The 21,324-nt window shown below is 34.3% G+C and overlaps 1 protein-coding gene across 3 annotated transcripts; it reads right to left on the bottom strand.

The window, feature by feature from the left end:
* Nucleotides 1-1,345: 1,345 nt before the first annotated feature.
* On the bottom strand, nt 1,346-5,557 carry LOC107821871 (GATA transcription factor 8-like). Of its 3 annotated transcripts, none has more exons than XM_016648325.2 (3): nt 5,383-5,557; nt 4,139-4,387; nt 1,353-2,584 (listed from the first exon to the last, which is right to left on the bottom strand). In XM_016648325.2, exons 2-3 carry the CDS (start codon nt 4,358-4,360, stop codon nt 1,778-1,780), a joined length of 1,029 nt encoding a protein of 342 aa, XP_016503811.1. In that variant the 5' UTR covers nt 4,361-4,387; nt 5,383-5,557; the 3' UTR covers nt 1,353-1,777.
* Nucleotides 5,558-21,324: the final 15,767 nt, after the last annotated feature.

Raw genomic sequence — 21,324 nt, 5'->3', positions numbered from 1 at the left:
TACTGAGTGATGATGGTGAGGGTATTCTCGGAATTTCATTATCTGTGATTACTTTTCTTTTTCTTTAATCAGCATAATAATTGACGTTAACTACTAAAATCCAATCGCGACGCTGTGATTCGTGGTATGACATTTGACAATGTAACTTGCATACCTTTTTTAATCATAATTAAGTTAAGTACTAAAATCAAATTATGCAATTAATGTTTAGACTTGTAACAACTATTCATGGTATGAGGTCGAAGAATGTGTAATTTGCATACCTTTTTAAATCATAATTTACATATTAATATTAAACTTGTGACACTTTGATTTGTAGTACGATTTGCTTATTGCTTTGCTTTTTCTTAATCAAAATTATGGTGTACATGAAAATTCAATTGAGTAATTAAGGCTTAAACTCGCGCTTTAATTTGTGGTTTGATGCTGCAATATACGATTTGCATTCCTTTTTAATCACAATTAATGTTATGTAGTAATTCCGATTTAATATTCAAAAACTTGTGAGATTTGATAGATTATTCTACCCCAAGTAATCTTAGTTATTGGTAGAGGTTATGTTCTTTAGCTATCTTTGATTTGTCATATAACAATCATATTGTGATTCGTATCTCTTTTTAAATCATAATCAATGTTAAGTAGTGCTAAAATCTAATTGAGTAATTATGCTAAATAGTAAAATCTAATTGAGTAATTAATATTTAAATTTCGACAATATCTCGCAAGATTATCTCTTGATTACATGAAGAGTTTGACTAGTTTCTTTCCCGTGAAATCCAAAACAAAACATAACAAGTACTAAGGATACAACTTTTTCTTTTTTGAAATTTTGGAAACTTAAAAAAAATGATATTGAGCCCACTTTTAAAGTTTCTTATAATTCAAACATGTCACCCTATAAAAAAAATAATTTAGATGATATTCGTGTCTTGATTGATATTTTTCCATAATCCGATAATATTCCCCAAAGTTTTCTCTAGTGAAGGATTATGATTAAAATAGTAGTAATTTATTTTTAAAGAAAATATCAAAGTTTTTTGTAATTCAATCTTTACTCCCACTCCTCCATTAATCACACAAAAATTCGAAGTATCCTGTTTAATTTCGTGGAGATAAATTTGTTTAGAACACAAGATTGTATGAAGTTGCCTTGACATCACTTAAAAAATTATTATCAAGATTTTCTATATAAACTAAGGTGTATAATGTCGTTTCAAAGAAAACAAAAACGTGTATTATGCAGAATTAGAGTTCTAATTCTTTCAATTAATTATTATGGGAAAGAGAAAATGAAACAACACTGACAAAAAAAAGAGAAAATGACATCGTATAACTGCTATCAAAATAATATCCGAAAAAATATATTTTATATATATATATTACTCATTTCAGAATTGCCTAATAACGAATGAACTGCAAAAGAATTCACATTTAAAGGACAAAGAAAACAAGGCATTAACATCTAACAAAAAGACCAACACTGACCCCAAACCTAATTTAACTTTAAAAGAAACTTAAGTAACACTAACGCTTAGCCCTTAAATCTAATCTCCATATTTGCTCTCACACCCTCTCATCTCATCACAACTTTTATCTCTACCACCTAAAATATAATCTTCTATTTCTTCTCTATCTACCCAATACAACTCTATACAAACAACAATGAACAAAGAAATGCAAGAAAATAATACACAAATAACACTAAGCATTGAAATGAGAAGGTAGAGAGATGCTAAAAGACTATGGACTAGGGAAAACTGTTCTCTGCTTCTTTCCTTCACTTGTTCTCTTCCTCCACTGACTCTTTGTTACTCGGGTTGAACTCCGGTTGGGTGACTGTTGCTGGTGGCGCGGTCCTAGCTATGTTGGCATTGTTGTCCGGGACAAACTTGGTTCTCATTTCAATAACTTTCTTGTGAGAGTTTGAGTGAATTGATGGAACAAATGTAGGACTTGCAGCAGGCCGGTATTCAGGAAAGAGTCGTCCTGACTTGTAACGAACACCACACGCGTTGCACAGAGTTTTTGGTCCCATTGGACCTGCCCTCCATTGTGGAGTCTTTGTTATCTCGCAATGCTGGCATTTCCTAATTGTCTGTGCCACCGGATTCTGATTTGCCTCGACCCGAGCTGAAGGAAACGACAACTTGAGTTTCTTTTTCTTCTGTTCTGCTACAGCAGGTTTCAGAATCTTCTTCATGGGAGACTCCGCGAAATTCTCTGATTCTGAAGCAATTCCTCGAGCAACAAATGGCTGGGGAATCTCAGTAAAGGATGATGTTGGAGAGATAAGTTGAATTACTGGCGCGGGATTAAACGTTGCAGGACGAGGACGCTTGCTACGAGCACGTTGTGGACCCCGGTGGCATGGACTACTAAGTGGAACAGTTTTTTCAACTGAACAAGAAGAGGAAGAGCTACTGCTGCTGCTCTCAAGCACGGAGACAGGACTCGAAGTCTGGAATTTGGCTTCGGATGTCTCTTTGTAAAGAGGAAAATTTTCTTTCCCGAGAGTCAATCCTCCGCCCGAAAAGGAATCCTCCACAAATGTTGACAGCCATTCAAGCTGGACAATATCCTCATACTGTAAACAAGATCACAAATATATCAGACCAAAGAGTTCAGAGTTGTAGCATATGATATCAAACTCAAACATTATGCTATTCTAAGCAACAATAGTATGAGAAATATCATTTGATAGATACAACGTTTGTTTTCAATGATGACAATGACTTTCAATAGAATATTTGTTTCGGCTTTGCTTGTAGTTGCAATCATGCTGGTGCAAATTGAATGTTATTATCTGTCACTAATTATGATGGTCATTCCTTTTTATACAACAACCAACTCTCCAACTACCACATGCGAGTGGCAAGGGATGGGAGTCGAAGTAGACAGGACTTTCCAACTACCGTGGAGGAAAGACCATGCTTCCCCTTTTAGTGGCCCTATACGGTGCGAATCCAGATTACTCAGGGCAAGTGGGTTTCTGATACCGGATGCATAAAAAGGGTAACCCGGTGTACTAAGCTCCCGCTATGCGTGGGATCCGGAGAAGGGTAGGACCACAAGGGTCTATTGTATGTACCCTGTATTTCTATAAGAGGCTGTTCCACGGCTCGAACCCGTTAACCTCCTGGTCACATGGCAGCAACTTTACCGTTACGCCAAAGCTCTCCTTCAAACCGGATGCATAAAGCAAAAAAAAAAAAAAAAAAAGTATCAAATGGCTTAAGTCTCATAACTCTAACAAGGATTCTAGTAGTCCATATAATTTGTTGATGCAGGACCAAAAGGGGTACTCCTTTTAAAGCTTGAACACAGTAGACTAATAGGCAATAATACAAGGACTGAAAAGGAGATTGAAATAAAGATTCAAATTAATTCCACCAATCAACAAACTTTTATCTATGGAATGACTGGACAATTGCAAAAAGTTATGGTGTGGTCCCAAGATGAAAAATTGACTGCAGCTTCAGCAAATTGTTTCACTTTTTTTCCTTCCTGAAATGGAGCAAATTGTTTGAATTTTGAGCATAAAATGTAGTGTACTTCTTTAGCACCGACTGCCCAGCTGGCAGTCAGATACAAAACATATCTTAATCCAACATTAGATCCCCATTAAATAGCTGATCTTTCCAATCATGATACAATTCTTCAATCAAGTACTAAGCAATACATATTTAAATCTCTACGTCCAATTCACGAGATGACCCAGTATTTGAAGGTTCCGAGTGTACTTTTTTATTCAACCAAAATCTGCTTTGTTCATAGAATAACCACCTCAATATTATATATATTACTATTTTCTAAATATATATATATATATATATATATATATATATATAATTTTTGCCAACTCTACCTATTGCATATGTCCGCCTCTGGATAAAGATCACTTAGACCAAAAAAGAATAACATGCACGTTTCGCACAGGATTCGAGGAAGGTTCACACTGGGGATTTGACGTGGTAAATCTATCCTACCGCAAGGATCATGATTCCACGTCTTGAACACACAGTAACCTATAGGAATCACCGAAACTTTGACCTTTTTTTATTAATTACAATGCTAATATACAAATAAGAATTTAAGTTACATATACTCACGGTCAAGTGACTACAAAGAGAATGCTCACCGGAACAGAGAGCTCGGCGGAGAAGTCGGAGGCTGAATTCCGGTGGCTGCCGGAGAAAAGGGAGTCGGAATCCGGCAAGGGATCATTCCAAATGCTGGGAAAATCTTTGCAATCAGTAGAACTAAGGCCAGCACTTTCATTCTCTAGAGGGAAATCAATCAAATCATCAATGTGGTCAAAGAAGCTACCACAGTCTATCTCATCCACCAAATTTGACCCCATTTTTACTCTTTCTTTTTTCTACTCTAACTGCAAAAAATAATACAAACACATTAATAATTACAACCCACAAAGAAAATTCATCAATTTTCAAAACCAACAAATGATACCAATATTCCGAGCCCAACACTTAAGTAAAAAGAAGCTAAAATATATATTTACTCAATTTATGAGGGGAATGAAAAATAATGTGAAGGGTAGGGGCCAGACCCCACCAAGTGCTCTAGCTGGAGCCAAGGTGTCAAAAATGAGGCGTGGCACATTTTATTAGAAAAAGGTTGAATTTTTTTTGGAATTTTGTCAATCCACAACATAAAATCAAGATTATGAGAGTGAGATTTTTGTAATATTTAGCAATTTTTTTTTAAAAAAAAAGAAAAAATAAAAATTGGGAAGTTCAGAAGAAGAAAAAAACAAAAGCTGGGATGAGAATGAACTCAAGTAGAGTGTTCACACTGTGTACACCGACACATTGAGAAAATTACAAGAAAAAAGATAATTTAAAAAAAAAAATTGAAAACCCAAATGCAAATTTAAGAAGCAAATGTTAAAAATACAAGAACTTATAGACCCAATATGCAGAAAAAGCTCCAAAATTTCTCAGAAAATTCCTCTGCAATTGTATTCCAAAATTGTTCAGAAAAGTATAAAAACAATGCAAAACAACAAAAAGTTGGAGTAAGATTTCAATATTTATGCCTAGACATCCAGTTTTGTTGGTTCATTTGAAGCAAAAAAGACTCAAAACTTTTTCTCTGTTTTCAGAAAATGTAACTGAAGGTCCAAAAAAGTTATAGAGCGAAACACCTTAAAAGCACCAAATACATGAAAAGAGCAAACGCTTAAACCCTAAAACCTCGATCCAGCCCAGAACTGAGAAGAGAGTAACAGATAACTGGAATTAGTAGTAGTACTATTTTGGATTGGCTCAAGTCCCAAGGAAACTATGCAGAATTCAAATGAAGTAAAAAAAAAAGAACTTTTTTCCTGAATGAATAAACGAGAGACTGAACTATATGTAATACCTTGAAGGAAGTAGTAGTAGCAGGAGGAGATATTAATTAGGAGAAAAATGGACTGCAGAAAGTTAAAAAGGAGAAGTAGAAGGAGAGAGTGATGGTTGGTAAGAGGTATCTATTGTTTCATTGCTAGCTGTATATTTTAGTTACTTATATCACCTCTCTCTCCACTCCATTGTCCGTCGTGATCTTTAAGTCTTCCAATCCCTCTCCCTTCAATACGCTCTTCTCATTGCTCTCTGGTCCCACACCTCTCCCTCTGTTTTTTTCTATTAAATATTTTTTTATATATACTAGTTATTAAAATAATGTAATTTGATTGAGATTTAAGTTAGTATATTTTTAACGTTTTATAGCAAATCACTTACTAGTATACTTTTTAGGCTGTAAATCAATACCTAGCCCAAAATGGGAAAATTCACTCAAAAGTCTCAAACTTTATGCTTTTTCCAAATGGATTTCAGTTTTATACACTAACACTGGAAAGAACTTGTACACTTCAATTCAATTCAACCGGCTCTATTTTCCAGGTTACCATCAGACTTGACACAAAGAGTTACCTATTGTCGTAGACCAACTTAACGTGATGGTATCAAAAATCTATATTATGTTAGTGCACAGAATTTAAATCTTTCTAAATAAGAAGAAAGATCCAAAAGCAAAAGCAAGAACACAGTGACAGTTACTAACCTAAGTGCTAATTAAGTACATGTAAGTTTTATGATAAGAATAATAGATAACTTGATGAAATGGTAATTAATAAAGATAAAACTATACTACATACACCTTAAATCATTTTGATAATGATAAACAGGTCTTACGCCTATATGTAACTATAGGTGCTTTTAGCTGTAATGTACTTTGTGTTGTGAATGGGTTGAGTGATGTATAGTTTATATGTTACTTGAGTTTTATGTCTTTGCTTTTCACAGATTTTCGTTAAAGATAAAAAGGGAAAGTAGGATACTCAGTTACTTATATTTTTGCCCCTTTTGCTTTTATTGCTTGTATTAAATTAATTAGAGATAGTATAAGAAATCTCCGCTCACTATTTTGTTCCTTCGCGCCAATTTCCCTTGTGATTTACGATATTACACTTATTTGACTTATTTTAATTTTTTTTGATACTTTTTTAAAACCTTTTTATCAATATAACTATATTGTGATGTGACTAATTTGTTGTTTTAAATAGGCAAAAGGAATTGTTATAAAATATTAAAATAAGGAAGATAAGCCTAATGATATAAGTTGCGAGGAATATCAATGTGATGGAGCAAAATGTGAGGAGAGGCATCTAAAGTTAACCAAATTAATTATAATTATTAGTGTATCATATCTCTTTACAATCTTTAAAGCTGCTTACTTGCCAAAGAAATTGTAGCTTTTTTCTTTCTTTTCTTTTATTGTAGATTAGAAAATATATACGCAGTAAAAAACTCTCAAAAAATATAAGACTAATCAAGGCATAACGGTCAAATCCCGTCAGAGGCGGAGCCAGGTTTTGAACATTATTGGTTCGAGATGGTAATTCTTTTAAGTTACTGGGTTCTAAATTAATAATTTATTCATATTCAATAAATTTTTTAAGATTAATACAGGGTTTGAACAAAAACTACTGGATTCAGCCGAACCCGTATCTCACATTCTGCCTCCGCCACTGAATCCAATGATAATTAACTCAAAAGTTTTAAACGAATAAACCATCTCTAGAAAGCAAGACTACTAAGATACTATCACATAAAACGTATTTGATGAGTTAAGATTCTAACTGATAGTTTAATATTCCTAGAATTTTCCTCTCAAAATCAAAACACTTATATCTTCAAAATGTTCAAAAGAATTTAATTAGTTCCAAAAATACTTTATGTACACTCAATCAAGTATCAAAAAGTGAATTACTTACCACACAGAAGAGCAGATGTAATATGCAAAATGGGATTATTTATTTTACTCAATTAGAGATAAATAAATTTATTCCATCTCAATCAAACGTACATAATATAGCATTCGACATACATATGTAGCACATGCACGAGACGATTATCTTTTTTTGGTTAAGTAATAACTTGTAACAACATGTTCACATTATTTACAGAGTTTTTGCAACAGTTACATATGTTTCATGCATGCATTTTTCTGTAGGTTTTATTCCTTTTTAGATAATCCTAATTATAATAGTTGAATAACCAGAAAGTTCATTAACGACAATAATACTTGAGGTGTATTCGGTCTAGTTTGTGCGCTTATTTGTATGAATTTAATAAGTTCTATGCGCTAATAATGTAAAATTATTATAGAATCAAGTCATTTGTAAGGTAATATTACAAATAAATCTCTAAAATAAGCATTAACTGGTAATTGGATAAAACATTCTCTCTCTATATATATACACACATACACACACTTGTCATCAATAAAAACTGTTTTTTTCTCAAGAAAAAAGGGAAAGAAAATGGGGTTCATGATGCATCCTTTCCTTTTTAATTTAACTAACTTGGATTGCACTCATCGAATCACTTTCTCCTAAAAGACTTTTCCACTTTTCATAAAGTAAATAACGTTTAATTTTATGTTAATTTGTTATTTTTCCTCTTCATGCACCATTACTGCATAATTTCATCGCAAAATTGCTTTGTACTTTCTTTTTCTTGTGATTAATCAATTAATGCAAGAGTATTATTTTGGACGAATAAGTATATTTTATTGAAAAGAAACCCAAAAGGTATACACACGATAGTTTGCTAGGGAATTGAATTAATTCTTTGTAAATCCAAATGATATACATATCACAGTGAGTAATTTTTTAAATCACACTATTTTGATAAATTTTGTAATTGTTAATAAAATCTTAAAATTTTACATAATCACTAAAAATGAAAGAAATGACCAATAATGAATGACAAAGAAAAATTAAAGTAACAGACTTCATACATGTCAAGGAAATTTGAAAAAAAAAAGTTCTTTTAATGTTAAGTGTATGAGTGCTTATCAAAGTATATATTATTATTATTAATTTTTTTTTATAAATACAGTTATAAGCTATCAATTAACATTTTATGTAAATGCATTAGGACGGGAGTAGAAGAGAGAAAAAGAAGAATGAATGAATGAAAACTAAACCCGAATAAGAATAAGAAGAGAGCAATGAAGCCCGAATTCGAGTTATAATCAGGGCCCTAATACAGATACCAAATATTGAAAACCAAAAATAAAAAAGAACCACACGTTTATGTAACAAAGATAAATAAGAATAAGAAGAATGGAAAAGTAGAAATTAAAAAAACTAAAACCAAATGATTGCCATTTTTAAACCTTCTCTTCAAAGATAAGCAAATAGCAATCAAGTAGTTGTGGCACCCCAATTCTCTATCAAATATAATGTTAGCAAATGAAAATGAATACTTATCTGAAAACTTAACCCCAGTTGGAGTACTATTGCATTATCTACAAAGTCCAATAACATTTTTGTTTCTCTTTCCTTCTTTTTTTACTTTTTCCAAATGAGTTTCTTGTTAAAAAAAATTAAAATGAATTTCAAAAATAATAATAATAATTAAAAGACTAAATGGAGCTCCATTTTAACTTTCAGATTCTTTTTTTCATACTCTTTCTTTAGTCATTTCTTTGAGCCGAGAGTCTCCTGGAAACAACCTCTTTGTCCCTCGGGGTAAGGGTAAGGTCTGCATACATATTATCCTCCCCAGACCTCACTTGTGGGATTATACTGGGATGTTGTTGTTGTTTCTTTAGTCATTTCTTATTTGTTTTCTGTGAACTTCATTCTAACCAAATTTTGGTAAAGCCATTTCTAATAGTAACCTGTTAATTTATTCGGGGACCAATTTTTCTCAGCTAAGTACTTCTTTATTTGTTATAGACAATTATGTGCCACACCTATGTTGTATCTAATTTTTCATCGTGAAATTTCGAAAGACACGATTTAATCAATAAACAACTTGAAATCAGGGGCGACTCAAGAAGATTGGTGGCCTAAAGCTAATTTTTTAATTTAGAGCCTTTTCGAAGAAAAACAATTCATCTATATTTTTAATTGAAGTCTATTTTTCTTGTTTTTTAAAATGTAAAGTTGTTAATAGTTTCTTTTATAAATAATTTAATCTCTCCTAAGATATTGTTGATCTTAGATAATAGAATCAGATTCAAAAAGTTGATAATTTGATATTGAAATAATTTTTAATATTCTAATATACTTATTGAAACGCTTGAAACATGAGGGAAAAAAGGAAAAAAGGAAAAAAAGAATGTGCAATATAGTTTTATTGAACGGTATTCTTCACCTCTTGTTTTTTATAGAAAAAAACAACTCTTTTCTTTCTAAATAGTACAATATAACTTATCGAAAACTTAAGCTTTTTTGCAGAAACCAAGAAAGAGAATATAAGAATGTAGTACCCGTTTTCAAATGAAAAAGAAAAAAAATTATACTTGGACTATTGAAGATACCAAAAAACGGATTCTAAAAGTCTACTACACGTTTTTAGTGAGAAATGTAAAAGGAGAATAATAATATAGGTACATCACTAATGATGTCAATCATAAAATTTAAATAATGAAAAGTTTTATTTTCGCGACAAGGGTTTAGGAGGAGTGATTCTCTTTCTCCATTTGCTCAAACGGTTACATCAATACTAAATTAAAAGTTATCTTACCTTTTATAAAATATTTTACTTTTTTATTTTAAAATACCCGATATATTTAGACCCTACATCTAAAGATCGTTGTGAGATGTATATATGTTCCCACTTACTTTAATAAGATATTTTTGATTCGAGTCTTGTGGTTAAAAAAATCTGTTAAAATGCGTTCGCTCTTTTATTAGGCCTTACACGGTATAGATCTAGGATTAGTCGGGATCTCAATACAAATACGAGTAGAAAATAAAAGAAAAATTTGGATCCCCTAAAATTTGGGGGCCTATGGCATTTGCTTTAGTGGCTTGACCCTTGGGCCGCCCCTGCTTGGAACACGACGCAAGTTGACGTTAAATTACTCGAATAACGACTAAAAAAATCAAATACTAATATTCCATTAACAATTTTACAAATAACATCAATTGTAAAATTTTGTACGTATTGTTATATTCTGTAACCCTTTTTTTTTTCTTCTGTTTTGTACTAAGACGAGCAGAATTATAAATTTGATCTAGTGAATGGAGTATAGAAAGAATAAATAGAAGAATAATGTCAATAGACAGTGAGGTCATGTTCAGAAAATTGGGGCATGAGAGCACATGGAATTACATGCAATCAAGGAATACATTACTCCTTTGCCGTATTGTCTTATTTGACCTTGTTAATTATATATTATTACTCCAACGATTAAAAGCGAATCCAAAATTTTACGTTTCGTAATAATAAATACAAATTTATATATTATAGTTTAAAGTAATGGGTGCACTCACACTCAGTTCGTTATTAAAAAGTCATATTAATTCGGGCGTGTTTGGTATAACGGAAAATGTTTTTCGTGGAAAATATTATTTAATAAAATATTTTCTTGGAAAACAAGTAGTAATCTTACTCATTTTTCAGTGTTTGGTACACAAATTAAGCTCAAGAGTATTCATAAATAATTTAGATACAATAAACATTAAGCCATAAACTTTCGAACAATCAATTTTCCGAACCCACAAATTTCATTTACTTCTTAACCGATAAACTTTCCAACCCGTAAACTCTATAATTTCTAAACCCACAAACTTCCAAACACATAAACCTACGAACTCAGAACTTTGGAACTCGTAAAATTTCGAACATGTAAACTGAAAAATGAAAAAACGAGAATTGAAAATATAAAATGTGAGGGTAGGTGAAGTTTTTAAAAAATATTTTCCTAACTTTTTTTAGGGAAGTCATTTTTCTTCAATTTCAAGAAAATGTGATATTTAAAAAAATATTTTTCAAACTATTTTGTGCAGCAAAATAGTGAAAAATAAGAAAATATTTTTTCCGAAAAATATTTCCCATCATACCAAACACACCCTTTGTCTTGACTAGTTATCTAACATCTAAGCACTCAAAGATAAAGTTTCATTTTCTTCTTCCGTTTAATTTAAAATTTGATTTTATTTGCGTAAGGTTTACCAATTTATTTTTTTTGGGAGTAATTGTTCACCATAATCTTAACAGTAGATTAAGCTTCTTAGTTGTTTTCAAGTAGAATTGTTATGTAATTTGTAGGAGACATGGATTTGTCGTTAGATATACAATTTGATAGTATCATTCACACTTGTTGTCACCTCACTATCTCCTAACTCCTTTGAAATTTGACTTTTAATATTCTTATTATTATTTTTAATTATTACATATGTGGTTGTTACATAACTACGAAGTTGTTTGAGTAATAAGACAGGTAAACTTTATATTTTGACCTTGACTTGTTCATTTTTTTAATAATTTCCAGCAAATAATTTTTCAGAAATCATAAAGGCTTTTTCAGAATTTTAAAATTTTATTGAAACACACACCAATCTAAGTCACGTGAGGAAAGCGTGCCATCAAGCATACTACTATGACCCCACGTTCTTTCTGTGTAGTAGGTCCCACAAAGCACGTTACGGCGTCGGTGATGGACCCCGTTTAAACAATCAGCCACGTGGCATAAGTAGGTGGAACCCACACGGGGAGGAATCCGATACTGGGATCATGCCAGCTTGGCACTTACAAGTGTGCTTTAGGACAAGGTCACATGATTTGGCCTTGGGATCTACACCTGATATTTTTTATTTTTAGTAAAATACATCGTACATACTAGCTTAATGTAGACGAAAGTTTCTATTAAAAACATTTTAATGTTAAATTATTAAGATGTTTTCAGAAGAACAAAATCACTTTAATCAAGATTAAGAAATGTTATAAGTAGTCTTTGAGTTAATAAGCTAACGTTTACACTGAAAGATGTGGTGGTATGATTGGAATTTCTTCATTATTTAGCCCTACGTTTGGCCATAAATTTTGCCAAATTTTTTCCATTTTTTTTTTGGCAAATCATGTTTGTTTATAGATTTTATCTATATTTTGGCAAATTTTGAAACCAAAATTTTCAAATCCAAAAACTAGCTCTAGACTTGGTTTTGGCCCAAAACATTACTGTGGAATTTTTTAACAATTTTAAAAATTATCCCAAATTTTTGTATTTTATAAAAAAACACACCATCTATTATGACCCAACTAATCCACCATCTAATTACAATTTTTTTTACTGATGGATCTTGTAATATTATTGTAATATGACGAATTATAGTAGTTAGTAATTGTGTTATTAGCAGTTGATATTAAAATATTATGTTATAGTTTTAGGATAGTGTATTATGTAGTTCATTATAAAAAAAATACAATTTTGTGCCAAACTTATCTATGTTCAGGACTATGGTTTGTGATAATGATAATGAAATGGCACCGATGAAGGTTCTGCATATACGGGATTAGCAAGTTTGTTTGTTTGGTATTGTTGGGTATTTTTGATAGTTTTTAGAACTTATGGGTATAAGTCACATTTCATATTTTTTCCAAATAAAAAAAAAAGTGAAATATATTTTGAAAAATTATGTCCAAACAGATTTTCACCTTCAAACCAAACTTCACCCAAATTAGTTTTTTTCAAGCAAATTTAGGAATTTATGGCTAAACACTAGCTTAATTTAGGGCTGCTTATCGGGCGGATTGGGCGGATATTACTCTTAATCGTTTGGCTTATAGGTTTTCGGCTTTTAAATGTATTAATCTGCTAGCCATCCGATAAGATATCGGGCAAATTGGTATCGGTTTAGCTCTTATCGGACGGTTATCAGGCGATTTATCGATCTAATTCAAGTGAGGTTATCAACTCCTACCATAACTGGCTTTCCCAGAAGTTGGTGGATACCTAAACATATCTGTAACAGAAATTAAGGTGTCTCAGGAAAAATGTTTCTTAAACATAAAATTCAATGGACAGAAAAAGAATAGTGGTGCATATTTTTATTCTTTCTTTCCTATAACTCAATTTGACTTCTATTTAGAGAGAAATTTTTGTCATTTGTAGCTAATCATTTATTTTAAAAAGTTGAACTTGATGTTTTTCATGCCTTAAACGTTTCCCCATAATTGAGAAAGACTTGTTTATAATGTAATACTATTTCATTTGTATGAGTATTCCAAAACATTTGTATGCTTGAATTTGATTCTGAACTTTTTGCCTTTTGTAAAGTGATTAACATGGATTATGTTACATATTTTTTATAATTCTGATTATTTAGGAATTAGGCATTAGAACTTAGAGATAGAGTACTGGAAGAGTGGAAGACTGAAGTAGAATGGTTTTTTATATTTAATATATATATATGGATAAAAATAAATTAATATATTCTTAACGAGTTAACGAATTATCCGTTAAGAAAATTGAATAATCCGCCCCCAAACCGATAAGCCGTTAATGAAAAAATTGCAATCCGTTCCCCGTTCGTTAAGCCGTTAACCTGATACCAATAAGCTATTAAGCTTCGATTTCAATTCGATTTTGAACACCCCTAGCTTAATTCTGTCTTGGATTCGATCTCGGGAAGAATAAAGAACATTTCAGTATATGTGATTTGCCTTTTTTCTTTTTAAACAAAATTTAATAATACAATTAAGTCAAATTAGAGTTACATCAAGAGAACAATATTCATGTTCTCTGAATGAAAAGCCTCGGAACAAATAATAGAAGCTTAACATGAAGAGTAATCTTAAGTCACACAAGTTGTATACGATAAAATTACCCGAACAAGAAAGTGAGCCGCTTTATTAGTATCCCGCCTAATCCAATGAAAGGAGAAATCATGCAAGTAGTTCTTTCGGAGAAAAATAATATTCAATAATGGTACGAAAATTTAGACAAATTAGGCACGATTGAATTAAAAGCAGTGAACACCTCTTGATAATCGAATTCAGCCATCATTGTTTAACCAAAAAATGGGATTTCGATCAAAACTTTAAATTAGAAGAACTCGGGTTACTGATAATCAAAAGAATATATGAAAGAAAGTAATTTGGCTAGCAATAAGATAATCAGAAGAAAAGCAAGTAAATCGGTATATTCAGATAATATTTTGTGTCCCTACAATTGATCCGTTCTCTCCCTTTTATAGCTATTTTGGAGATATGCGTTTTGCCTTTGTCATAATAAGGTCATTATGGATAATTAAAGACGTTAAATGCTACGTTACATAATCATTGTATTTAATACAAATTCTCTAACGTTTTGACTATTTAAGGTTCATTAAATACTGTATCTGTACTCCCATGTAGTGTCAGATTCATTCCCCTTGATTCTTGGACTTAAATAAGTACGGGCGCTGAGTCTTTTGGATAACCGCTCGTGCCTCTTCCTTTGTCTCTGCTCGTATCTGTTGCAACTCGTGCCTCTTTGACTAGTCTATGTGTCATGACACGTCATCTTTGCACCGCTTTAATATGTAAACTCAATTTTTCCCAATACAGATAGTCCCCCCACTTGCCATTTATTCATCGATTGAATATTTGGGAAGTGAATTTCATTAAAATGAGGATTTTTGTCACCATTAATGCTATGACAGAATCGATGCTTCAATTGTCACTTCCATTTAATGCTCTTCACACGTGTCACCTTTTCATTAGTTCTGTAGTTTTGCAGCACTTTTTAAGGTTTTTTCACGGCTTCACTATTCACGAAGCGTCATTTATCATTATTATAGTCCTTCCATCATTGCACCTTTTCCTTTGGCGGTTGTTTATCAGTATAAATATAACTTCCTTCTTTGTCTTTACCACATAAAATTTTCTGAACATCCAATTTTCTCAAATCTCTGTTTGTTTCTTCATCGTATCATCATGTCTTTATCAAACCCTAACCCTAGAAGGGTTCCCATTTTTAATACCTTCCCTAATGCCCCCAGTAGGAGCAGAAGAGGAGGTAGGCTCCGTAGTTTAGGATCTGCACATGGTTCTTCTATTCCTTCACCTAGTTCTGGCCCTTCTTCTAGAACTAGAGGTTCTATTTCACAAAGATCTTCTTCTAGGGGTGAAGAACCTTCTGAACCTCTTCGTGAGCCTTCAGTAGAAGAGATAGTTCCTGCAGAACTGTCTTTTTATCATGACAGAGAGTCTCCTAGAAACCAAGTATCTTCTTTAGATCGTGCTGATATCTATCCCACTCAAATTACTGAAGGTTTGATTTCTATAGTACGTAGAGACTGCCATTGGAGTCATGATTTTCCTATTATCATTCCCAATCCGAATCAAAGAATTACTTCCTACTTAACCGAATTTTCCTTTGTTTATACATACCCTTTCACTTTAGGATTTAAACCAGCTATTGACCCTGTTATCCTTGAGTTCTATCGTTTCTTTGATGTTTGCTTGGGTCAAATTGGCCCAATAATATGGAGGGATGTTGCCTGTTTGAGGCATTTGACCAACACAGCCAGTGTGCTTTTTACTTTCCCACATCTAATCCACCTTTACTCCCCTAGACTCTTTCACAATGGTGTTTTTACACTAGTAGCTAGGAGCAAAAGAGTTTTGGTGAGCCCTGAAGAGGACAAAGACTGTGGTTGGTATGCCAGGTTTGTTGCTGCCCCACTATTGGTTTAGTGGGTAATGAGAACGCTCCCTTCCCTGAGAAGTGAAATTTTGCACGTGAGTCTTCTGACTTTCTCGTACCTTTTTCTTCAAGTTTGTTGATTTTTCTTCTAATTTTGCTTTTCTTTTTCAGTAACCATGGGAGTTGTGGATATGTTTCCAATTTCCGTGATTGGGTAGACAAGCTATTGAAGATTGCTCCAATGGATGGTAGATCTTGGAAGACCCTTTTCCCAACGATTTGGTTGGAAGTAAAAACTCATGGTAAGAGCTTTTATTTTATTTTATCTTACATATATTTTTTATTTCTCTGAACTAATTTCAATCTTTCTTTCTATCATGATTTGTTATTCGATGAGTTACTGCCGAGGCGGTCGCGGCTTCTCGTATCTATTTGGGAAGGGCCCAAGCAATAATCTTGAGTTCTTCATCGAAGAGAAAAGTCGTTGATGAACAAGATTCTGAAGAAGAGGAAGACGAGGGCTATTTGGTAACAAGTCCATGGGCTCGAAGACGCATGTCACACCTCCTTTTTCCGCGCCCGAGGGGCGCAAGGGGAGTTTTTCCAATTAAAGGACAATCAAAACGAGATTGGTTTAATTATTTCAGAGTCGCCACTTGGGAGATTTAGGGTGTCCCAAGTCACCGATTTTAATCCCGAATCGAGGAAAATAATGACTCTATATTACAGTCTGCGTACCAGAAATCCGGATAAGGAATTCTGTTAACCCGGGAGAAGGTGTTAGGCATTCCTGAGTTCCGTGGTTCTAGCACGGTCGCTCAACTGTTATATTCGGCTTGATTATCTGATTTTATACAAGTGTGAACTTATATGCAAAATTTAACTTTTAACCGCTTTTATCATTTACTGTTTTTATCAAGAATTGCAACGTTGTGAAAATGTATCTCGAACCGCGTTACAATCAATGTACCCGTGGTCGTCGACACACTTTGACTCCGTTGAGATTTGGATTTGGGTCACATCAATGTGCACCCGAGTTTAAGGAAATTAAATTATTAAAGGCGCGCCTAAAGCGTCTAACGTATTGTTATTTTTAGGAGAGTTGTGAGATTTGCTAAACAACCCGTCCTGGAACCTAGATGCTTTGATAATACACATTTAAACAAGGGCCCCGCGTCTGCGCGTTTTGTTTATTTGCATCGAGGCTCATCTCGTTCTTATTTTTTTTTAAAAGGATATCCTATAACAACTACGTTTCTCGTCGTGTTTGTCTTTATCAATTGAAAACAGTAGATAGTCCTAATTAATTAAATGCTTGCAAGTTGTTTGTAATGACATTCAGAAAAGCTAAAAAAATTCAGAAATGAGGCTGTATGTACAGTCAGCCGAACAAACAATTATAGGCCCAAATCCAGCCCATGCGTGATAGGCCAGACCTGGGCCTCTGCCAGTTCGTCGCGGGCCTACTTGGTTTGCTTCGATTTGGGCTCGACCTTCATGAGGTTGAGGCCCTAAACTGATTCTTTGTTCTGTGAAATGAGTTTATCAATTTATGTGACAATATGGCAAAAGGAGAAAGAACTTTAACTAAAACGGATAGCTTTCCTATTTGGCCTACATTAGAGAATATACTACACCATCAGACTAAGTCTGAAATACAACTTATTACACTGGGCATATTTTTTCACCTAGCAGCATACATACAAGGCTAGCATTCGTTAACCTACATTGATATACTTAGTATGTAGGCTGCTTCTATTGTCCAAACAAAAATGTAACTATTTCATGACATTTAGAGTAACAGTTCATGTATATATATAAAAAACAATCTGCAGGTCCTCTCTTTTGCATTCATGCTCAAACTTTCAGTTACATTTGTGGTATTAATTGTGTACCTGGTATGGAGGACAAAGAAGGAAGGAATGATCAGCTAGGCAGTATGCAGTAAACACAGCAACAACAAATACCCAGCAACAACCAAATAGCCACGAAGATGAAGCTCACACGTTGGTCGAACAGCAAACAAATATTCCCAGGAAACAAGATAGGAAACAAGACCAATCGAGAAAAGAACCAGAATATTTTGTGCTATAGCCAACAGAAATTCAATAACCACCAAAGCTCAGTACACAACCAGCACAGTTTCAAACAATCAGGAAGACTTCAACTCAAAGTACAACACACAAAACTCAATGTAGCAGCAATCACAGCTGAAGATACACAGGCTTCTCTTAATGGAACAGTAATCAGCCTAGTTAGGATGACCAGCTTGATTTCTTATGCAGTTTTGGACAATGTTCAGTTACAGTATTTTCTGGAAATTTCTTTCTGTTTTTCTTCACTTTTCTTTAACTCACAAAATCCCTCTCAAAACTAAAATTTTCAGCCCCTCCTTATGTTCTAAAACAGCTTATTTATAAGCTAATCGACCTAGTGCAGCCAAGCTGCCTGCTTCCTGCAACTTGCAGTCTGCCCATCCCTATTAAGCCCATCCTTAAGCATCTTTTGATGCCAGCCCTTTTGTTCCCCACGCCTGGCTTTCTTTAATCAAGAGTTATGGGTTCATTTTAGTATTCATTTTAAATTCCCATGCTCTTATGTCTTGTTCCCCATTGGCATTAATTTAATCCCAAATTAGTACCCTACTTGTCAGCTCATTTAAACTAATCATTTTTGTTCTTTTCAAACCCCAGACTACCCTTGCTAGCCCTTGATTATCACTGCCCTGCCCCATGCAGTATCAGGGCACTTTGGGCTTTGACCATTCGATTTCAGAACTGCCCCAACCTGGCTTTTTAATTGTTTACAAGGTAGTTACAAGCTAATATTCAGGCAATGCCCAATTCAAATCACAATACAGGCCCATTCAGAATATTTGAACATTCAGTCGTAGGAGACTAATCGACGACATTTATCAAGTCGACTACACTAATTATAACGGGTAATAATCAGTCGTTCAAATAAACAACACATACAGGGACCTAAAGGGCATCAGACAATTTTTGTTCAATTACTGAGGCTATATGAATTAATTCGTTTGACGACTAATCTAATCGAACATGTACATCACAGAATACATTCAAATCATACACAGAAAACAGTTGACCAAATAAAAGGTCTTTACAGAGATGAAAGAAATCCGAATGAAAAATAACAATAAATAACAAACAAACACAACGAAACATGCTGACCACTTAATCAAAACTAACACAAAAGAAAGGAAAACTTACCGAAAATGTTTAAATCAAACAGACCCAAATCTGATTCAACTTCGAACTTTTGAGGCCGAACAAACTTTAATCAGGGTGTTCTCACATGAGAACACCTTGATTAAGGTCTATTAGACCTCAAACCCATGTCCAAACCGGCCGGATTCCCCAGGTGCATGTGTTCTAAAGTCTGGATTTCCAGATCTGATTTTTAGGGAGTTGTGGGTAGATTCGGACCAAACCAAGTTTGGTTTGGTCACGAGGAAGGTCAGGGGAGTGTCTGGTATGAAGATGGGGTGGTTTGGCATAGATCCGGGTTCGACTCAAATCTTCAAATGAAGATTCGAGACGAACGAAAGTGATTCGAGGCTCGTGGTTAGTGGATTCGTGTTCAGGACAGTGAGGTGGTCCTAGGGTGTTCAGGAGGCGGTCATCGGCGTTCATGCCGCCGGCTTTAATGGCGAGGGATACTGGGGCGGCTGCTAGGGTTCGAGGATGAGAAGGGGTTGTGTTTGGGAGATGACTGAAGGGGGGTTCGGATAGGGGGTGCGGGGTAAAGGGTTGAGTTTATATATGGGGAGTCTGATTGGATCTGAGCCGTTAGATCAGATGATCTCAACGGCTTAGATCTGATGCTGAGAAATGAGACGGGGTCGTTTGATAGTTAAACGGGGTCGTTTGGTTTAAATGAGGGGTTGGGTCGGATTGGTTCCTGGGTCGGGTTTTGAAACGGGTTACTGATAGTGATCCTGAGCCGTTGGATCGAGAGTTTGAACGGCCCAGATCAGACGCATGATGCGGCGTCGTTTTGGGAGGTGGTCAGGGCAGGCCTGGTTTGGACCGGGTCAGATCGTTGGTTTGGGTCTGTTTTTTTGTCTTATTTTTTGGCCCAACTTGATTTCAACTCTCTTTTTTTTCTTTCTTTTGTTTTCCAATTTAAAGAAAAATAAAAATAACTAATAAAGCAAAATGAAATTAAAACAAATAACAATATAGCACTTCAACATAATTATCATACCAAATAAAATGTTTAAGTAAGTTAAATCACAACCTAGAACGGACGGTACACACATATATATTTTGAATTTTCTTTTAATGACACATATTTTTTTGTATTTTTGTTTGATAACGACTAAATGCGAAATGGACAGACCTACAAACGACTAATAACACATGTCACGGAAAAAATCGAAAAATTGTACAGCGAAATCATTTGTCACTATTTTTATTTTTTTGTTGGAGCGATTGCTCGTAAAGAAAAAATCACGTGCTTACAGCTGCCCCTCTTTGCCCGAAGACACGAAGGGTTTTCGCGCAAAGATAAAGCGAGCGATTTTTGCCCGTCCGAATACTCCGTGTGAAGCATTTTTGAAAAAGATTTGGCCGAACCTTTGCTTCAGAGGTTTCCTACATATCCTGGGCTGAACAGGAATCAGGCCAATGTAGTTCGGGAAATCTTTGGTAGCTGGGACTACCGTGTGACTGTAGTGTTTGCTGTTGTTGTGCGCTGTTGTATGCTGCTGTAGGATGCTGCGGCTCAACCGATCTCCCTATTACATTATTCTAAAAGGAAAACAAGAAGCTAAGCTAAACTGAGGATTCTGAAATCTCATCCATCTTCAACTTGTTCTTGTTGCCTTGCTTTCTTGTCGGCTAACGCTTTCCTCCGATACCTTTATCTTGTGACTTTGGAGATGATGCTGGTCCACTGCCTTTCTGAATGCCAGTTTTCATCACTTTGTTTGATTTGCTGGGAACATGGCTTTCTTCTTTAAATCTTCCACTGGTTTCTTCAAGTATGTCTCTTCATCAGTATCGTCATACTGGGCATGCTACAATGTTTCCGAACTGCTTCTTCTGAGACGCGTTCTTTCTTGCTTTTGAATGTGCGCTTGCTTTGGCATACTTCTGCTTCTTGGCGCTGGGGATTTTGTTGTTTTTCCTGCTTGGGGCTCTCTGTTGTAACCTCCCGTCTTCAGGTGGGGCTACTGATTCCAAACTCTAAAGCTAAAAGTATTCCCGCATTATACTGGTGGGCGACCTAGAACTTAAATGTATTCCCGCGTTATACTGGTGGGCGACCTAGAACTTAAATGTATTCCCGCATTATACTGGTGGGCGACCTAGAACTTAAATGTATTCCCGCATTATACTGGTGGGCGACCTAGAACTTAAATGT

Source organism: Nicotiana tabacum, chromosome 11 (assembly GCF_000715075.1).
Source record: "Nicotiana tabacum cultivar K326 chromosome 11, ASM71507v2, whole genome shotgun sequence".
Classification (NCBI taxonomy): Eukaryota; Viridiplantae; Streptophyta; class Magnoliopsida; order Solanales; family Solanaceae; genus Nicotiana; species Nicotiana tabacum.
The sequence above is the reverse complement of the archived record's forward strand: the minus strand, read 5'-3'. Positions and strand labels throughout refer to the sequence as shown.